Source organism: Girardinichthys multiradiatus, chromosome 8 (assembly GCF_021462225.1).
Source record: "Girardinichthys multiradiatus isolate DD_20200921_A chromosome 8, DD_fGirMul_XY1, whole genome shotgun sequence".
In the NCBI taxonomy this organism is placed as follows: Eukaryota; Metazoa; Chordata; class Actinopteri; order Cyprinodontiformes; family Goodeidae; genus Girardinichthys; species Girardinichthys multiradiatus.
This window is the reverse complement of record NC_061801.1, coordinates 40,632,228-40,653,134: the sequence shown is the minus strand read 5'-3', so window position 1 is coordinate 40,653,134 and position 20,907 is coordinate 40,632,228. Positions and strand designations below refer to the sequence as shown.

General features: G+C 40.8%; 1 protein-coding gene across 1 annotated transcript in view; it reads left to right on the top strand.

Annotated features, from left to right (window-relative positions):
- dcc (DCC netrin 1 receptor) overlaps window positions 1–20,907 on the top strand; it is a 354,845-nt gene that overhangs the window by 169,609 nt on the left and 164,329 nt on the right. The window contains exons 8-9 of the mRNA XM_047372294.1: window positions 9,023–9,173; window positions 12,120–12,256. Coding sequence (XP_047228250.1) covers window positions 9,023–9,173; window positions 12,120–12,256 — 288 coding nt within the window. The remainder of the gene's footprint in view (window positions 1–9,022; window positions 9,174–12,119; window positions 12,257–20,907) is intronic.

Here is a 20,907-nt window from a genome sequence, read left to right as displayed (position 1 = left end):
AAAACTAAAATTTGACGGAAGAAACTATAAGTCAGGAGGCTGGAAGAGTCAGGAGTTGAGAAAAATGTGGGACATTTGTAAAATTGTGATGGGTTTGTGATGGATGGAGCTGTATGTACAGCTACATTGTTTTTCTTATTTTTGTATATAAAGAAAAAATACATTCAGGTTATAACAAAGCAAATTAGGATATTTAGTTTCCAGCTGAGTAGTTGACCAATCAGGCTGTGAGGTGTTTACTGTGTCCATCAGGGAAACACAGGCTGGGAGAGGAAACTGTCTCTGTAGCGCCACCTGAAGGTAAAAGTCTAAACAGTTTGTGTCCAGGATGTGTGGGGTCTGCAGAGATGTTAGCTGTCCTTTTTCTGATCCTTGACCTATATAAGTCCTGGATGGAGGGAAGGTCAGCCCTGATGATTCTCTCTGCAGACCTGATTGGTCGTTGCAGTCTGGACCGGTCCTGTTTGGTGGATGAACCAAACCACCCTAAGATGGATGAAGACAGTACAGACTGAATGATGGCAGTGGAGAAGATGACCAGCAGCTCGTGTGGAAGGTTGGACTTCTTGAGTTGCCTCAGGAAGTAAATGGACTGAACTTATATAGCGCTTTTCCAGTCATACAGACCGCTCAAAGCGCTTTACACTAGCACCACATTCACCCAATCACACTCACTAACGCTCACACAGTCATACACCGATAGGTAGGCAAGGTTAAGTGCCTTGCCCAGGGGCACATCAACATATGGCAGGAGGAAGCTGGAATCGAACCCACAACGTTCTGATTGCAAGACAAATACTCTTCCTACCGAGCCACGGTCGCCTCGAGTACAGTCGTACTGCTGGACCTTCATCTGAACATTGTCTATGTGTGAGGACCATCTCAGGTCCTGATAAAGGGTGGTTCCTAGGAACCGGAAGTGGTCCACAGTAGACACAGTGTTGTTGAGGATGGTGAAGGGAAGTAGTGTGTGTTGGGTGGGCAGGGGTCTGGGTGTTCTTCAGAAGTCCACCATCATCTCCATACCTTTCAATAGGTTAAGATCCAGGTAGTTCTGACCACACCGGTGTTCCAGCCGATCCACCTCCTGTCTGTATGCAGACTCATCACCGTCCTGGATTAGTCCAATAACAGTGGTGTCATCTGCAAACTTCAAGAGTTTCACAGAGAGGTCTGCTGAGGTCCAGTCCTTTGTGTAGAGGGATAAAAGGAGTGGGGAGAGAACACACCCCTGGGTGGCACCGGTGCTGATGGTTCTTGTTTGGGAGAAGATGCTCCCCAGCCTCACCTGCTGCTGCCGGTCTATCAGGAAGCTGGTGATCCACTCAAAGTTGGAGACCGGAACTTTGAGCTGGGTGACCTTCTGGTGGAGGATGTCCCGGTTGATGGTGCTGCTGGGGGCTGTGATGTCCTTCAGGTGCTTCAACACCAGAAGCTCAGGGCGACAGGCCTGTAGTCATTTAATCCTGTGATGGTGGATTTCTTGGGGCCTGGGATGATGGTGGAGCGTTTGAAGCAGGAGGGAACCTCACACATCTCCAGAGACTTGTTGAAGATCTTATTGAAGATGGGGGCCAGTTGGTTGCCGCAGGTTCTCAGGCATGAAGAGGAGACATTGTCAGGTTCTGGAGCTCTTTTCCTTTGCCGAAATTTCTGACCAATCCCACAATAGTTGTTCCCAGAATGTGTCAAAACAGAAGGATGTAGTTTAGTTCATGCAGCTGTTGAAGAGAGAACTGTTCACAGTCCAGTAAGACCAGTGGATCAACATGCTTGTCTTCCAGTCCTTGGATAGGGAACCAGTTTGGATTTAAGACCCCCTGACCTTCTTCATTCATCTGTTGAATTATGTCCATCTGCCATGAAACCTAAAGTTTTATTAAAATGGAAAAAACATTTAAGAAGAAATCCTCTGTTCCCTCTGCTGTGATCCCTTCAATCTTAATAATCCCTTTCTTCATCAAGCCCACTGGGTTGCGATGTTCATTTTATCTGTCTGTGTAAATTCATACATTTATTATTTTATCACTTTGTAATTTTAATTTAATTTATTTATTTGTTTCTTTTTTTTTCCTGATAATTTTATTGGACAGTATCTCTGTTGTGTTTTGTCTTTTAAATCCTTTATCAACATTTCAATATTAGTTTTTTAATCAAATTTATTTTAAATGGATCAGATTGTTGCAGTGTTCCGTTTTCTGGAAAGGTTCTGGTTACCGGGTCAGCGTGTTCCCCCTCGCTGCTGATGTTTTAATGGCCAGGTTTTCATTTTAACCCTTGTTGGGTTTTTTATCCCCTCTAGTTTGGTCAGCGTGACAGTTTTTCCTAATGCGCGGCAGGATTGAGCTCTGACGGGTCGGGCCACATAAAGATTTTATCAGATGGAGCCATCAACTGGACTGAGAGGTCAGAGATTATCAGTCATCTGATTTTATGTGTCGTCTTCAGATGATGCGATGACCTTTAGCTGCCAGTCTACTCTCTGCTCACTTCCAGCAGACTTCAGTCCATCCGGGGGAACCAATCTAAAGGAAGTGTAGATCTCAGCTGTATTTTTAGAGGGGTTAGCCGTCACCTGTCGGTTTGAGAGAAATATGTTATGTAGATGTATTCAGAAGCTGTGATAATAAACCAGAACTTTATCCTCATTCCTGAAACTTAAAAAGGAGTCTGAATTCCTGATTATCCCATTGGTAATTTATCTATCTCCCTGGAGTCTAAGATAATACAGATAAAATATGTGATCTGTTGTGAGTCTCCAGGTAAGAAGCTTCCAGAGCCATGACATCCTCATCAGAGTTTCCCTTCCAAAGCTAAAAATCTTTAAATTAAACCCCTCATTATTGTGGTATTTAATTCGTAGAGATAATTTTTGTAATCATACCAGACTGAAAACAGGAATGATTTCATCTGATTTAGTTTCAGGGCATGAGAATAAAAAGTCAAGTCAAGTTTATTTATTTAGTGCTTTTCAGCAACAAGGCACTCAAAACGCTGTACATGAGGAAAAACATTACAATGATACAGAAAATCAAACACAGAAAAACAAATGAAGTGACATTAATAATGCTTGGGAGTTTACTGGTAAGAGCTGGTTCTGATCCAATCTTTCTAATAGAGGTAATTAGTTCATTAAGTCCTCTGTGGTAAGAATTCATCCTGTACTAGAAGAAAGGTTCAAACTTTCAAATACTAATAATGTTTGGCTTTCACTGGTATGAAATAGTTGTAATACAATCCTTCTAAGAAATCTAAAAATCTCTGGTCGTTGGTTTAAAAACAGGTTTAGTCCAAATTATCATATACTAATAATATTTGGCTTTTGCTGGTAATCCTTCTGTGAAATCTGAAAATCTATGAAAAAGTAATGAAATCACACATTTAGGTAAAGTAAGATAGGAAGAAAAAAAATCATATTTCAGTCTCTATTCTTAGCAGAATAGAGACTGAAGTACAAAAAACCTCAGCAGGGGTAAGCAACACACACATAAGTAAAGATTTAGCAAGGATACGGTGGAATCTTGAGGGTGTGAATATATATAAGTCTGAGGTGGACGTTTTATCAATCGGCTGCATGGTCCTATCAGCACACAGCTGGTAGGGGAGTGCTGGGGAAGAGCGTCGTGTTTATATAACATCCAGGAGATATTTTGTCGATAGCCAGTTAGCAGAAGTTGCCAAGGCCACATTGGGGCACCAGATTTAGAAAAACAATATATGTTGTGGTTCAGGTAGTTGTGAATTTCCAACCACCTTAAGAGTTTTACTGGTATGTCTCAATTGTGAATCCAAATAGCCACATTTCTGGTACTTTCTGCAGATCTGGAGTGTACAACTTCTCCAAGATTGTATCCTTTAACCTCTGAGTCCAACCGCTGCCAGGCTGCCATTCTGTTCAAGAACCGTGTTCATAAAAAGGTTTTATGTGTTTGTATTTGGTTTTAGTTGCAGTAGGAGAGCAGTACTAACATCATTCATACACAACCCAGTGTGTCCGGGCGCTCCTCACTGTTTCATTTATTATTTGACTTTGTTTAGTGAGGAGGTTGGTGGAGCACAGAACGTAGAGTTAACGGGTCTGACTGGTTAAAGGTTCGTAACAGAGAACCAATCAGAAGGCTATTTGAACAGTGACGAAACCGACAAATTTCATGTCTCCGTCTGCATCAACATGAATATTTTCTCTCTGCTCCCTCATTGTGATGCGAGCGGCATCAACGAGCAATCTGATTCGCTGACGGGCTCCTTCAGCAACGTGCCTCTGAAAGAATTAAAGGAGTCACGCTACTGTTCTGTGATTATCTCTGTGATCCTTGCTTCACTCGCCTCGTAGCCAAAACAAGAAAATCTGCTGCCTGGATGTTTTTCCTTCTTCGTTCTTCAGGTTTGCTGCTGAGCTCTGATTGTCAGTCTGCTTGGAAACATGTTTGGAAACCTTTCACAACTCAAGTTAATTAATACATTATTATTCATGAAAAATCATTGATTAATTAGTTAATATAGATTTAACAAAAATAAGTCAAAACATTAAAACTCATTCATTTATTGTTAAATGATGAAAAGTTGGCCTTCCTGAAAATTTTGCACAGAGAAAAATAAATAAAAAAATATTATTATAATAATAACAATAATAAAAGTGAATAAATTTACTTTCTTAAAGGGAAATATCTATAGCAATAATAATGTTATGCTTATTCACATTTCCAGTTTTGGTATTTTCATCTATTCCTGTTTTAAATGTAGTTAAAGCTGAGTTCTTACTATAAATTGAATTTTGGGTTTTGCTTTTGTATTCACTTTTCTAAGTTTGTTTTAAAAATATTTGTAAACCTATTTAAAATCTAGGTTTATATTTAATTTTAGGTTTTAATCTTTTTTTATTACAGATATTTACTACAGAGTCTTGCATGAAGCAGGTAACCTTCAGGGTGGGCTTCTTTAAGATGGGGGTGCCAACTTCTCACTGACTCCACAACCAAATTAGCAATAAAACCATCATTCAGGGCACAACTGAGACAATAAAAAGGTGCCCACACCGCCCCCCGTCCAAGCCGCCCTGGGCAACTTTCCATGAAGATGGGGTCGTATTCTTTTTCCTGAAGGAAGTTTTCCTGTCGCTCCTTGAGGAGCGCCTCCTCTGGGTCAGGCCTGCAGGCGAATAAAACCAGAACCGGCAGAAGGGTAGGTGTGTCCTCGGGCTGAAATGAGATCTATGATAAAAAGAATGAATCTAAAAACACGAAGGCTCCAACCTTTGACACCAGCAGCGACCATCTGGGGAGTCAGACCTCATGTCAGCTGGATTAAAGACCTCCATGCATGCATTATGAGCATTTTGAGTTTGAAAGGTTGATACTGAGGTAGTTACTGGGAGCTGATGGCTACCATAGAGCCTGATCTAAAGGAAACAATCCCCTGCTGATGCTGTGAATTCAGTTCTTTTTGATAGTTTCTGAACAGAAGGATCCAGAACTGCATGTAGCCCAATAATCCTCAGCAGGGAGCAGGTTTCTACAGGAGTCCAAAGAACATTAAAGGGTTAAACATTAGAGGACAACTGGATAAACTGTTTATTTCTGTCTTTTATGTTTAAACTGAGTGGGATGCAACACAGTTTATTAACAATGAAACCCCTCCTGATGTTTTATGTCCAAATGAGTCAATAAGCCTTAATTTGATTTAATATGTTACAGGAAAACCCAAATCTAAGCAGCTCTCCAGGCCCGGTTGTCTCTTAGAGCACCATCTAGCTTGTTGTCCTGGGAAGTTTTTGGGAGGACTTAACCCTTTCTCTCTCCTAGAGATGGCTACTGACTGAGCTTCTACTGTAACTAACTCTATGTTCTCTCTTTCAGACTCTAACCTTGAAAACTGGATCAGAGTTTATCTGTTCTTTCTTTCTAGATGAAACGACTAAAGGAGCTACATCCATTAACATTTACTTTTCCTTCCCATAGAAAGTACTCCTGGATCAGTGCTTCTTTGTTCTCTTTGTGTCTCTGCTCTGTTCTCTCAAACCTCCAGTCGGTCGTGGCAGATGGCCGCTCACACTGAGCCTGGTTCTGGTTCTGCTGGAGGTTTCTTCCTGTTAAAAGGGAGTTTTTCCTCTCCACTGTCGCTACATGCATGCTCAGTATGAGGGATTGCTGCAAAGTCAACTGCTGCAAGTCACTGACTGGATGCAATCTGCTGGGTTTCCTTAGATAGAAAAACTTTTTATCCAATTTGAATAAATAACTGAATCTGACTGAACTGTTCAATGGTTACGATTAATTGGAATGTACATTCTGACTGTGGTGTGTGAGTTTTGGTCCTGTTGCATCGTGTATGTTTCAGAGTTGACACCGGGTCGGGTTGCCCCAGGCCCAGCTCCTAACCCTGTTCCATAGCCACATGCTGCCATTGCTACTTCCATTTCATACCTGCAACCAACGCATTTTGTCCCCATGTGTTCAAACTAAATGTGTTATTTCAGTTTATTTTATTTTGCAGTTTAAGGCTGCTCAATATATATCAAATCTATAGTTACAAAATATTAATACTTGAACTGCAGTAAATAGCAGCTAATTACAGTATAATCCATCCTCTATTTGATGTTTGTTGTTTAATCTAATGTAAAATACTATAGGAGGAATTAAAACTGTTTTAGTGAAGTGATGAAGAAACTACAACTAATATGTAGCCAGATGCAACTCTGTTAATAAAAGCATGTTGTTGAGATGGAAATATTAGATTTCATGTTTTCTTCTGTCATCACATTATCAGTGTGTGTAACGTTCATATCAATATGGTCTGATTGAAGTGTAATAATGATTGGCTAATATATTGCAGGTAATATATCACAGAGTGATGGAAGCACAGATTAGAAAGAGAGGAAGAAAACAGGCAGATATTGTCATTACAATATATTTTTATATCGTTCAGCTTGTTGTAGCTTATGAATTATGGAGCTAAATGGTCACAGAAATGCTCAAATCTCCCATGTGATTGTATAATATTTATCATATTATTGTGTTACACCCTACTCCATTTGTTTTGGTTCTGATATGATTCTGAGAGACTATGATCCATGATTAAACCATAATAACTAGAGTCGGTATCAGCCGATGTTGATCACTTTTTATCAGTCCGATAAGTAGAACCGGGCCGATATTTTTCCATCTGGTTGCCGTTTGTGTTTATGGACGGGGAGGGGGGGGTTTGGTCATGTGACAGTGATACTTATGCAGTGGAGGATTGTGGGTGTTTTACTGAAGCAGACAAGCGATGTCTGTGGTGTGGTCATTTTTTCATGATATTAATATCGGATCAGTTCAAACCTTTCATATCGGCCCCTAATAATAACTCTGAGGGACCTTCTGTTGGTAGAGATTATTTATTAGAGTCATGAAGCCACATTTCCTTACAGCAGACTGAGGAGGTGGAAAAAATCACTTTACGTCACGTTGTGGAAGCCGGTACCAAACATCTAGCGGTTGACGGCACCACCTGGTACTTTGGTTTTGATCCCGTGCCTAAAGCATTCGTATACGACTTAAACTATAAAGAATGAGAGGAGGAGGAGGTGAAATGTTTAGCAGCTGTTTTGTTGTTAATGTTTAGTTGGAAATCAATGATCCATTTCTCCTGCAGAGCGGTTCTGCTCTGACTCTTTGGGCTCAGTGTTGTTTTTTCACATGTTTTTGGCACTAATTAGACTGGAACAAATGAACCTCACTTTTAAACTGTGTTTACCCACTTAATATTTCCCAAATGCATGCTTGTTATTATGCACATATATTTGAATAATTTAATGACCTTGAATGAATTATGAATCTCTAACCCCTCCAGAATGCAGACGGAGTAGCTGAAACTGAAACAGAACCAAAGGCAGGAGCTGCTTGGATTCCATGCAGCTCCTCTCATGTTCATGCAGGAGCACAGAAAGATCCTTTAAGTCAACAGAACAGTGATATTTGACAGAACCAGACCCGCTTTCTCTCTCAGATGTTTTTATGTGCATAACATTTTAGCGATAAGCCGCTGGTGTCTGTCCTGAACATGAAGAGCAAAGACCGCAATCATCCTCACAAGGGTAGCGTGCTTCAGGAAGACACATAATCCAACCATCAGTATGACCCAACGTTCTCCAGGAATCTGTGTGGTAATAAGAGAAAAATCATCTTGTAAACTTCATTCCTCGGGTGGAACCAGAATCTTACCAGACCTCGAATCTCGGCCCAGACCGTTTGCTCCTGCTGTTTATAACAGGAGGCTGTTATTAAAACTCACATTCATCATATAATAAAAACCACATTAGTGCTCATATAAACTGGTACATATAGTTATATTCAGTAAATCAGAATATAACACATTTAAGATCAGAATTTTACATCAGACCAATAAAAAAACATTTTAATACAGAAATGATGGTTTAATGAAAAATATGTTTAATACCTGCTTAAAGGCTGTTTTTAAAAGGTTATTTTCATCTAAAAAACGGGCCTCATCGGACCCAGATTCTAATTTATTTAATATGACTGTTTACCTACCGATTATTACAACTGCCGACAATTAAATGTTGACTTTTATAACATTTATAGATGCCGCTAAAGAGAAATGTTTCATTTTTATGCTAAGGTACTCATTTACTCAGCATATTCATGCTTTTGATTATTAAAAAGAAAAAGAAAATACTGAAAAATATCTAAATGAATCATAAATAAAATGTAAAGACGTGAATGAATGAATTCATTCATTAATTAATTAATGAATTAATGAACAGTATCTAACAGTATCCAGCAATAAATATAAATTTCAATAAATATTTTAACTTAAAAGAATAAATTCAAGTGAAAAATTAAGTAAATAAGTGAATAAAGTTTAAAATAAGTCTGTGAAAAAATATCTAAATAAATACATAAATAAACTTTAAGGAAAGGGAGGTGACTTAATAAATACATAAAGCAGGAGCCCCGGGAATCCAGTGACACCATGATGTCCATCCCCTCTTCACCTCCATCTTCTTCTGTCTCTGCTTCAGAACCCGGGCTCAGCAGGAACCTGCAGTTCCTCCAGCGTCCGTCCAGAGTAACGGCTCTCCTGGGAACAGATGCTGTGCTGGAATGTTCTGCCTCCGGATACCCAACACCGAACATCCAGTGGAGGAGAGGAGAGGAAATCATTCAGAGCTGGTGGGTAATTCTGCCTTTTCAGAGTAGATTAAAAGAATATCGGTCCGTTGTTATCAGACATCCTGATTAATCCGTTCACAAGAAGAAAGCTTCAACGTGGTCTCCTACATGAATCCTGGGTGGAACAACCAAACAAATCAATCATTTTCAGGTTGAAGTTCCTGTAAAATCAGGAATGTTTTCCTCAGTTTGGTTCTTATGTTCTTGTCAGTCTACAAAAGCACACAACACATTCCACATGATCATTATAGTGAAAACCTTCATCCCAGATCCAAGAAAAATAAAAAATTCCTTAAATCTGAGGGAAGTTTGTTGCCGTGGTACCACCTAGAGACCCAGGTCAACCTTCCGGTTAGAGATACATAAATAGTTTCTTTCAATTACCTCTGATTGTTGTCCTAAATCTGTCGTTTATGTTTAAAAAAAAAGTTTGGAAAAACCTCTGGAAACAGTCTGAAATCCTGGAGTTAGAGAAGAAAAATATACTTTAATATCTCTGAGAACTTTCAGCTTTAACAAAGTGTTTCTGTGTCAGTTGTAGATGTTCTACTTTCCTGTTAAATCCCTTCAGACCGCTGGGAGATCATCCAGTTTTCTCCATGGACTGCAGTGTTAGTCTTAGTGTGGAATTTGGGTTTGAAAGGGATTTTTTTTTTACATCTTTAAATCTTCTCCATGAATTAATGTAGAAATATGAAGATGACCATAAATGAGCACCAGACCTCGGTGTTGCTTATGGTTCAAAAATGGTTCTGCTACCGCTGACCGGTTTTTAGCAACGCTCATTTGTTCTGAGACCATGAAGATCTGCTGTCTCCTTCACACACCTGCTTCCCAGAAAAGGCAGGAATGGCCATGGTAACTCAAGTAAAGGCTAGAAATGGACTTTCACAGTAAAACCCACAGATTTATTTAAAATAAGTCCTTCTCTAAGATATTAAAAGTCCAAATTTGTTTAAACCAGCAAACAGTGTTGCATAAATCAGCAACACAGTGAATTTCAAAATAAAGCTTTTTAAACTAAAAGTCCTCAAAACAATTTTGTGCAAAATTAGATTCAACATCTCTAACGAAATTAAACTTGTAGTAAAAAACGGATTATGCTGGCTTTTTAAAATAAAGCTTATATATGGTCTGCAAAATAAGTCAGCGTTTTCAATATGTTAGATTATTGCAAATTTAGGTTCCACATTCGCCCGGAGTTCCTTAAGGCTCTGGATGTTGTAAGGTTGTGTTGGCTAATGTGACCATGCAGCATCGCGTGGACATTGGGGGCAGATCCACTGGATTGGTAGACCGGGTTGGTGGTCCCCTGATTCAAAAAGGTGGATCGTAGAGTGAGTTCCAACTATAGAGGAGTTACACTCTTAAGCCTCCCTGGTAAGGTCTGTCCGGGGGTTCTGGAGAGTGGCGTCCATCAGACAGTCGAACCTCGGATTCAGGAAGTGCAGTGTGGTTTTTCGTCCTGGGCATGGTCTTGAGCTGGAAAAGGGTAGAGTGTCTTCTCCGGGTCGGGGGGAGGTCCTGCATCAAGTGGAGGAGTTCAAGGATCTTGGGGTCTTGTTCACGAATGAGGGAAAAATGGAGCGGGAGATCGATAGACTGATTGGTGCTACGTCAGCAGTAATGCGGGCGCTGTACCGGTTTGTCGTAGTGAAGAGAGAGCTGAGTCAGAAAGCGAAGCTGTCGATTTACCGGTCGATCTACGTTTCTACCCTCATCTATGGTCATGAGCTTTGGGTCATGACTGAAAGAACGAGATCACGGATACAAGTGGCCAAAATTAGTTTCCTCCGCAAGGTGTCTGGGCTCTCCCTTAGAGATAGGGTGAGAAGCTCGGTCTTCCAGGAAGGACTCATAGTAGAGCTCCTGCTCTTCCATGAGGAGCCAGTTGAGGTGGCTCGGGCATCTGGTTAGGATGCCCCCTGGACGCCTCCATGGTGAGGTGTTCTGGGCACGTTCCACCGGAAGGAGGCCCAGGGGAAGACCCAGGACACGCTGGAGGGACTACGTTTCTCGGCTGGCTTGGGAACGCCTTGGGATTCCCCTGGACGAGCTGGCCCAAGGGGCTGGGGAGAGGGACGTCTGGGTCTCTCTGCTTAGGCTGCTGCCCCCACGACCCGACCCCGGATAAGTGGAAGATGATGGATGGATGGATGGATGGATGGATGGATGGATGGATGGGTTACTAAATATTTTTGACTTTTCAAAATAAAGCCCACACATTTTCTTCTAAATAAAATTTTTAATCTTTAACATGGTAAATTATTACAGGACAATGCTCCAAATTACTAGGTAATTTAACCAGCGTTGAAAAAGGAATTATGTTAGCTTTTCAAAATAAAGGTTGCAGATACTCTTCAAAACAAAAGTCTGAATCTTTCACAAGTAAAATGATTGCAAAAGTAGGTTTCCACTTTGCTGACTGATTTAAAACAACCAGGCATGAAAAATGGATTACGTTGGTCGTTCAAAATAAAGCTCAGATTCACTCCAAAATAAAAGTCTGAATCTTGCATAGGTTAAATTATGGCAAAACTAGGTTCTGTAGTTTCAATGACTCTAAACCTGAAGTTATTTTGTTAGCTTCTCAAAATATAGTTAATAGTTTTCAAAATAAAAGTATTTTTCCATGAATCAGCCATTAAAGATGGATTCCAGATTCCTAATGGGCTTTAAATAGGCCAACAGCTGATGTGTGTATGATGTAAACCAGCAATAAAAAAGCAAGATGGTGTGGAAGGCACCAATTGGCCTAATCAAAGGAATCTAGTCTCGTAAATAGGCATGCTGTGGAGTATGTGTAGCCAGCAGGTTATCGTCTCTGGCCAGAGGTTTAGATCTGGCTGCAAACCATCAGCATGAAATGGTTAAAAACTGCTTCTTCTTGCAGTTTTAAACTTGCAGTGACAGTAAATAATTCATCTGGGCCATCTTTCTCTGCAGGAACAAGAAGTACTCACTGCTGGCGGGCAGCAATCTGATCATCAGGACCGTCACTGACGATGACTCCGGCTCTTACAGCTGCACGGCCTCCAACAAGAACCAGAACATCACTGCACAGGCAGAACTCAGCGTCCTAGGTGAGGAAACACAAGTGTTGTCTGGGCTGAAGCTGACAGCAGGAACTGTGCTGGAACAATAGGCAATATCCAAGCTCTGCTCTGCAGGCAGCCACATTTATCAGCACGGTTCCTGATAAAAAGCTTTTATCAACAAGAACAAAGAGTCCGATCTAAACTGAGCTGGGCCAAAAGACCAGCACCCAGCAGTCCGAGCTCAGAGTGAAAAATAAAGGAATAATGCCATGTCACTTCCATAGGCTTCTGGAGGGATTAGGAATCCTGGCCGGAAAACATGAAATAAATAAAAGGTTGTAAAACTGGATCAATCTGCTGATGATCTCAGAGACACAGAGTCCCATCCAGAACCAAACTGTGTTTGCTTCAGGAGGTTCTCATAAATAAAAAGTGTTTGTATTTATTGTCTGACTGCGCCTGAGAAGTTCCAGCTGCTCACAGACACCTGAAAAGCAGCTGGGCTGAAGGCCTTACACGGTGTTTTTACAAATAAAAGAACATTTCAATAATTAATACACTACTATTACTGTGAATAAAAAAATATGCAAGAAAATAAATAAGATCACATAAAAAATATTGAAAGTATCAGATTGGGCTCAGACAGGGGGGAGTGGGGCCTAGTGGTTACAGAGCAGGGCATTTGGGTCCTGGAGAGGCCACAAGTACCCTGGTTCGAATCCCACTACCTGCCACTCTGGGTCCCTGAGCAAAACCCTAAATGCTCTCCGGGCACCGCACAATGGCAGCCCACTGCTGCCTGAGGGATGGGTTAAATCCATTGTGAGATCAATAAAGTCTAAATTATTATTAGTAGTAGTAAATAAATGCATGCAGTTAATGAAAAATCTGAACACAGAAATTAATTTATTTTAATATAATAAAGGGAAAAAGATCTCAATAAATTCATAACAAAAAAAGTGGTAAATGGACTGAATGAATAAAGTTATTTTCCAGTCATTCCGACCACTGAAAGCTCTTTACACTACACCCACATTCACCCTGTCGCTCACTTCATTCACACACAACAGCAGATAATGTGGGGTTACGTGCCTTGCTCAGAGGAACTTTAACACATGTCAGGGAAGCTGGAATCAAACCCAAAACCTTCTGATTGCAAGCTGGTATGAGCTACATGAAATAGATCCCAGTGATCTTTAACGTTTCATCACTATTTTTCAATGCAGAAGCTTTTTATCATTTAACATCAGTCCACGATGGTATCCTGAGCCCAACCTTAGCCTGGCCCAGAAGAAGGTTCCGGTGTTGTGGAAGACCTCCACAACAATGACTATAGACCTGTTGCCCTGACATCTCACATCATGAAGGTCCTAGAGAGACTCCTGTTGGCCCACCTGAGTAAGCAAACAGTAAACCATCAGGACCTCCTTCAGTTAGCTTATCGCTGTGGAGTTGGAGTTGAAGATGCCATCATACACCTGCTTCAACAAACCCACTGTCATCTGGACAAAGCCAGCAGCTCTGTGAGGATCATGTTCTTTGATTTCTCCAGAACATTTCATACAATCCAACCTGATTTGCTTTGTCAGAAACTCCAGAAGACTCAGGTGGAGGCCTCAACAATCTCCTGGATCAAAGACTACCTGACAAACAGACCACAGTTTGTGAGACTGAAGGGTTGTGAGTCTAACCAGGTAGTCAGCAGCACAGGAGCACCACAGGGGACGGTACTCTCACCATTCCTTTTCACTCTGTACACCTCAGACTTCCAGTACAAGACAGACTCCTGTCATCTGCAGAAATACTCGGATGATTCTGCAGTCGTGGGGTGGATCAGAGATGGAGAAGAAGCTGAGTACAGGAAGGTGGTGGACCACCTGGTGTGGAAACAATCATCTCATTTTGAACGTGACTAAAACAAAGGAGATGATTGATTCAAGAGAAACAGGAATAAGTCAAAAACTATTTCTATCATGGGAGAAGAAGTGGAGGTGGTGGAGGAGTATAAATACCTCGGTGTTCACCTGGACAACAGACTAGAGTGGAGATGCAACTGTGAAGCCATCTACAAGAAGGGACAGAGCAGACTGTACTTCTTGAGGAAGCTTAGGTCCTTTGGTGTTTGCAGCAAGATGCTGCATATCTTCTATAAGTCTGTTGTGGAGAATCTGATCTCTTCTACCATCATCTGCTGGGGAAGCAGCATCAGAACCAGGGACTTAAAAAAGCTCAACAAGCTGATAAAAAAGGCTGGTTCTGTTCTGGAGACTCCTCTGGAACCTCTGGAGATCATTGTGGAAAGACGGATTCTTCATAAAATGAAGAACATTATGGAGAACCCTGAGCATCCTCTTCATGAGACTGTCCTACAATATGGAGCTAAATTGGGGCCATAAGGTTTGTTCAAACAAAAAAAATTTGAACACTGGAAAAAAAAAGTTTTGCAACAGAAAAAAACATGTTAAACTGGAATAAAAAAAGTTCAAAACTACTTTTCTGATTCAAGTTTTTTTTTTTTCGAACTTGCAGTTTTTTTTTTTGGCTTCAAACTTTTGGCCCTGTTTTGGCGTGGAGGGCAGGGCCTCAGATCCAGCGGGTCCGTACTTGATGTCGCACTCGCCCTGCGTCTGTGCAGGGTGGTGGGCCGGGGGTTCACTTCAGCCCGTGAACCACCGGCCCAGCGCCCTGCGTCTGTGAAAGGCGGTTATTAAAAACTAAACATTCACAAAATAAGAAATGCCTAAACCAGCGGTCCACCGGGGATTTCCTCGGTTGCCCCGTATGCCAGTTTGCCCCTGGCTGTAAGTAAGTAAAGTAAGTAAAATTTTATTTATATAGCACCTCTCAAGACACAGATCACAAAGTGCCTCACAACACTAATACAAAGTACAATTGGAATAATATATTTATATATGTAAAATAGAAGAAGATAAGATAATATCAAAAATAAACTAACCAAACGCAAGCCTAAAAAGATGAGTTTTTAGCTGTTTTTTAAAAGACACCACCGAATCCGCAGTCCTTATACACAAGGAGATAGAGTTCCAGAGTCGGGGAGCTACTGTTGCAAAAGCTTTATCACCCTTAGTTTTCAGCCTTGTGTGATGTACAGCCAGTAGGACTTTATCGCATGACCTCAGAGACCTGGGGGGAATGTACGGATATAAGAGTTAACTGATATAAGTTGGGGCTTGACCATGAAGACCTCTATAAGTCAGGACCAGAATCTTAAACTGAGCTCTGAATTTAATGGGGAGCCAGTGCAGCTGGATGAGTAACGGTGTGGAGTGGGAATACTTAGAAGATTTTGTCAGAAGTCTAGCAGCAGCATTCTGAACAACCTGGAGACGTTCCAGGAAATGAATACATGGATAGTAATCTCAAGTTCAGAACGTGACACAATGGGACTTAACTTAGCAAGGTTCCGTAAATGATAAAAACAAGAGTGAACCAGAGATTTGATGTGGGTATCTAAGGAGAAATCAGAGTCAAAGGTTACACCAAGGTTCCTGATGGAAGATTTAGCAAATTTGCCAAGAGGACCAAGAGCTTCCATTATCCTGGGTATAAATCTATCAGGGGCACAAACAAGGACTTCAGTTTTTTCATCATTGAGTCACGTCACTAAATGAAGACCAAACACGTTTAAATCAAAAATGCACCAGAAACCGAAACCCGAATCCAGTCCTTGTGAAAACAAGTTCAGGCTTAATTATGCAAGGATATTCGGAAAATACCGGCTCGTTTTGCATCTGGTTTCATTCCTGCCCCGTGGTCTGGTGGTTCTTTTGCTTGATGTTGAGAGCATGGGAAATCTCCAACATGAACTTAAAATGCTGTGCAAATCTGTCAAGATCATATTTTCTCCTCTGAGATGCGCGTCGTGTTTTCACATAATCACATATATATAGAATATTGATGATGTATTACAGATATTTCCAGTTCCTACGGTCCCTGAATGCAACAGCGGGGAATATGTTGTTCAGCCGCTGTGTTGAGCTGTTAGTCATGATTCCTCACCACGTGATCTGAGGCCCCGCCCCCCACGCCAAAACAGGGCCAAAAGTTTGAAGCCGGAAAAAAAATCTGCAAGTTCGAAAAAAAAACTTGAAACTGAAAAGTAGTTTTGAACTTTTTTTTCCAGCCTCACATCAGTTTTTTTTTTCAGTTGCAAAACTTTTTTTTTTCAGTTTTCACATTTTTTTCGGGGGGAGGTTCAAAATAATTTTTCTGGTTAAATTTTTTTTCTTTTGAACTTTATGGCCCCAATTTAGCTCCATACTACAACAACAGAGTGTCTTCAGTCAGAGGCTTCTTCAGATCTGCTGTAAGACGGATGCTAAAGGAGATCCTTCTTGCCCACAGCCATCAGCATCTACAACGAAGAAACCTTGGATGATATGAGCAAGAACAACATTTAATTTCCTTTTGGATTAATTAAGGATTTTGTTTATGTTGAATTTAATTTTCTTGCTCTGCTCTCGGTGGAGGATCCACACGTTTTCTCTCCCTTCTCTTGCCTGCTTCTGCATCTGCTTTTGTCTGTGTTTTTCTCAGAGCCTCACTTTACATATCTTCCAAACTTGCAAATTATGGATTTGGTCAGCTGGTCTCTTAACGCAAAAACGTAAAAAATGTTTCCACAGGAAGACAGGGTAAAGGAGAACCCTCTTGCCCAGCTGGTACATTCTTCTCTGGATACATAATGGATTCCTGGCAACAGTGGAAGATTGTGTGCTCGACTACAATGTCGCTTGAGGACGCAGAAGACGTTTATATATTTGGATTTTTGATAACAGGATTTCTGCTTTTTGGAGCCGGCGGTTACCTGACTTATCGAGTGAGTAGTAAAACGTGGACAGCTGGATGCTGGATGGAATCTGCAGAGCAATCAATGCTCAGACTGAATTGTTAAGAGAGCTAAGCCGCAAGCTGGACACGGTTCTTGAACAGAATCGTGGCCTGGAAGCGGCTTTTGGACTCAGAGGTGAAAGGATTTAATCATGGAGAAGGTTGTTCGCTCCAGAGCTGCGGGAAAGTCCCAGAAATTTGGATATTTTGATTTGCAATTGAGAGATAACAGTAAACAACTGCTTGAACCAGAACACTTATTGTTTTTCTAAATCTGGTGCCCCAACGTGGCCTTGGCAACTTCTGCTTAGTGGCTATCGACTAAATATCTCCTGGATGTCATGTAAACATGGCGCTCTTTCCCAGCACCCCGATCAGCTGTGACCCAGATAAGACTTTGTGGCCAGAAAACGTCCATCTCTCTCCTCAAGGACAATGGCGCTCTATCATGTTGACAGTCTAATTCTTGCAAACACTCACAGTTATATATTCACACCCCAGGATTCCACCGCACTCTTGAAAAATCTTTTCTTCTTGTGTGTTGCTTAGCCCTGCACCTAATTGTGTGATTTCATTACTTTTTCATAGATTCTTAGTTTTATCAGAAGGATTACCAGCGAAAACCAAACATTATTAATAATTTGGACTTTAGCTGCTCTTACACCAATGACCCAGCTTTCTTAATTAGACTGTTATTACTTAGTTCAACTTCAGTATCAGTAAAAGCAATATATTATTAGCACCTGAAAATGTGGATTAAAGCTGTTTTGTACCAGTGACTCAGCTTCCCTTAGAATTCAGTGGAATAATGAGACGATCAATATTATCATCTTCTTTTAGCATAAGATGCTTTATTATTAAGAGTGGCTCGGAACCAATTTCTACCAGTAAACCCAGAAGGATTATTAATTATTATTACTCCCAAGGATTATAAGTGTCATTTGATTTGTTTTTCTGTTGTTTGATCATTGTAATGTTTTTCCTTGTGTACAGTGCTTTGAGTGCCTTGTTGCTGAAAAGCTTTATAAATAAACTTGACTTGACTCATAAATGAATACAAATTATTGGTGACAGTGCATCAGTTCTCATGTTGCACTAAAATATTTCATATTTCAACTATATATAATATTCCATTCTGTTGGAGAAACTCATTGTTCAGTTTCTTACCTCGTGACCTTGTTCTGCCTTCATTTACAGAAACTCAGTCTTACAGAAGCTAAAAATTAGATGTTTGTCTTGCCTGTAATGAAGGCTCAGGACGGTGAATCCTGGGAGCGTCGTCAGATTTCCATTTGGAAACCTGTAATGAAACAGACGGCCGTATTTACTCTCTACGAGCAGAGAGTTGAAATCAAACAGAAGCAGCTGGTGTTTGTTCGACTCTCAGGAGCAAATCTGCAAATTAACCTTCAGGTGCTCAATCTCCCTCCAGCTGGGCCTCCATCTCTGCTTGTCTCCATCCTCTCTTGTCTTTGTCTCGCCGTCCCACCAGTCTTAGTTGCTCTAATGTCGGACGACATCTGAGATCATAAAGGAGGGAGTTATCACACGAGTTAGTTTGCAGAAACATACCTTTAAATGGATGAACATATTTCTGTCCATGAAATCTGAGAGCTTCAGGAGGTTAAAAAACAAGAAATATTTGCTTTTTCTAGTAAATCATCTGACCATTAATTAAATCATCACAATCGACCCGAGTGTTTTAGTGCCAACGAGCTGACATGAATAAAGTTTTTTAATCAATAAAGACAAATCTATCACCTTCCATGAATTCCATTAAACTAAAGAGTAAAATGAAATCTTATCCACCAGCGTTGTGTAGAAGGGCTGAGAAACCTCTCAACAAGCTGTTTTTCTGCTCCTAATTCACTTCCAGGACTTTTTCATCCATAAAGTCGTTTTTTATTTTAAAGTGGATGTTAAGAATGAGCTGTTGAGCTAAAACACCCCTTTTAGTAGCTAACGTCTCTGAGCACACCAGCTAGCCGCGTCTCAACGCCTGCTAATGCTAACTTCTGTATAAAAAAATATAAAATTTAAATTCAGAAAATATAAATAAAATGTATTATGCCCTTAGAGATGGCTGATCTGGTAGGGGTAAGAAGTCCATGAAGCAAAACCAGTTATTCCTCTGCAGAGCAACGTGCTTTTCTGTTAAATCCCTATAGTTCCCACAACAAGTTCTGAGTCTGCCCAGAAAATCTCCAAAGGAGGAAACATTCTGGTCAGATGTTCAGATGAACCACCTCTAGTGTCTCTGTCAGGTCTACTTTAACCTTCACCTGGAAGATGGATCTCCTCGCCTTATCTCTATAGCTGAGCCTAGCTACCCTGTCCATCCTGGATTTCCTTCTTGCAGTTATGATCCATACCTCCTGACCACAGTCAGGCAAACACTTATATTGGTTACTTTACTTTTTGGATCAACTTTGTCTTCACCACAGCAAACAGGAGCAGTGCCTGCATTATGGTGGACAAGGCCCTAATAGATCCGTCTCCTGTCTCATCCTACCACAACTCCTGGCCCATAAGGATCGATTCACCTTTTTCCAGTTGAGAACCAGGACCTCAGACTTAGAGGAGGTTATCTCTTCCCAGCAGCTTTACACTGAGATCCATAGTATCTGCTGGTGACTTTAAGAAGCCAACAGAACCACATTGTCTGCAAAAAGCAAAGATAAGACCTTGAGGTTCCCAAACCAAACACCCTCCTCCCCACGACTGCTCCAATGACCTTCTCAGCTCCCCTCACTGTCCTCTGCAGGACCTTCTGCTTTATTGTATTCAGTCATTGATTGGGTCTTTACTACCGAGGAAGAAGATCAAGCAGGTGGTGGTGGATATTTGTTTATTATTGATCTATTGGGAGCAGAACCATTGGGAACCAGTCATTGAACTGGTTGGGTTCTTTTTAAACCCATCTAATAGACCTGTCTGGGCCGGGTCAGGTGCTGGTTAGATTTACAGTTTTTTTGAGGGATATTATTTATCATCAATGTTAACTCTTGACGTTGGTCTCAGTAATATAGTGACAAGAAGTGGAAACACGTAGGTAAAAAAACGCATTAAATTTAGCATTTTCTGCTTTTTCTGAGGCGATAAAAGCAAAACAAAAAGCAGAATTAAATGAAACCTTGGCGTTCCACTTTTAAAATGCTGAGAAAACAGACTGATTTAAACCAAACTGCTCACCCAGGGAAATATATCTCAACCAAGGAGCTCCTTATAGTTTGTGTGTCTTCAAACAGCTGAATTTATCCTTTATCAAGCACGGAAAAGGGGAATTATCCTCCTACAACTGTTTCCTTTAGTGACAAGAAAGAAAGTCTGAAAGTTAGGAGGAGAAGTGAATAGAAATAAGATGAGAAAAAGCCTCAGCCATCCCTCTGGGTTTATGGTAAACAGACTCTGCACTTTGTGTGGGATTCCAGTCATTTAAATAATGTTTTAATTTGATGAATCAGAGCAAAGAAGCTTTTTACCTGACGTTCATGTTATCATGATGAACCTCCAGCTTTCTGCTTTTACTCCACCATCTTTGTCTGTCTGCCTCATCTGTAAATTAAATACATACGATGAGCTGAAGAGTTCACCAACAGGCTCCATTTACATCCTTAGTCTACATATTTATAAGAGTTTACATTCAGAATATGATTACAAGCTGAAGAATGGACGTACGATACACTGAGTTTACACAGCGTGCCCCATTACCCTTTGTTTTTCCCCAAATGGAGATGTTTGGATGCTGATGATCACCACGCTGATGGTGATGTATGGAGATGTGTGCGTTCTGACTCCACAGGGCACTGACCATGATTGCATGATTAGGATAACAAATGTGTGTG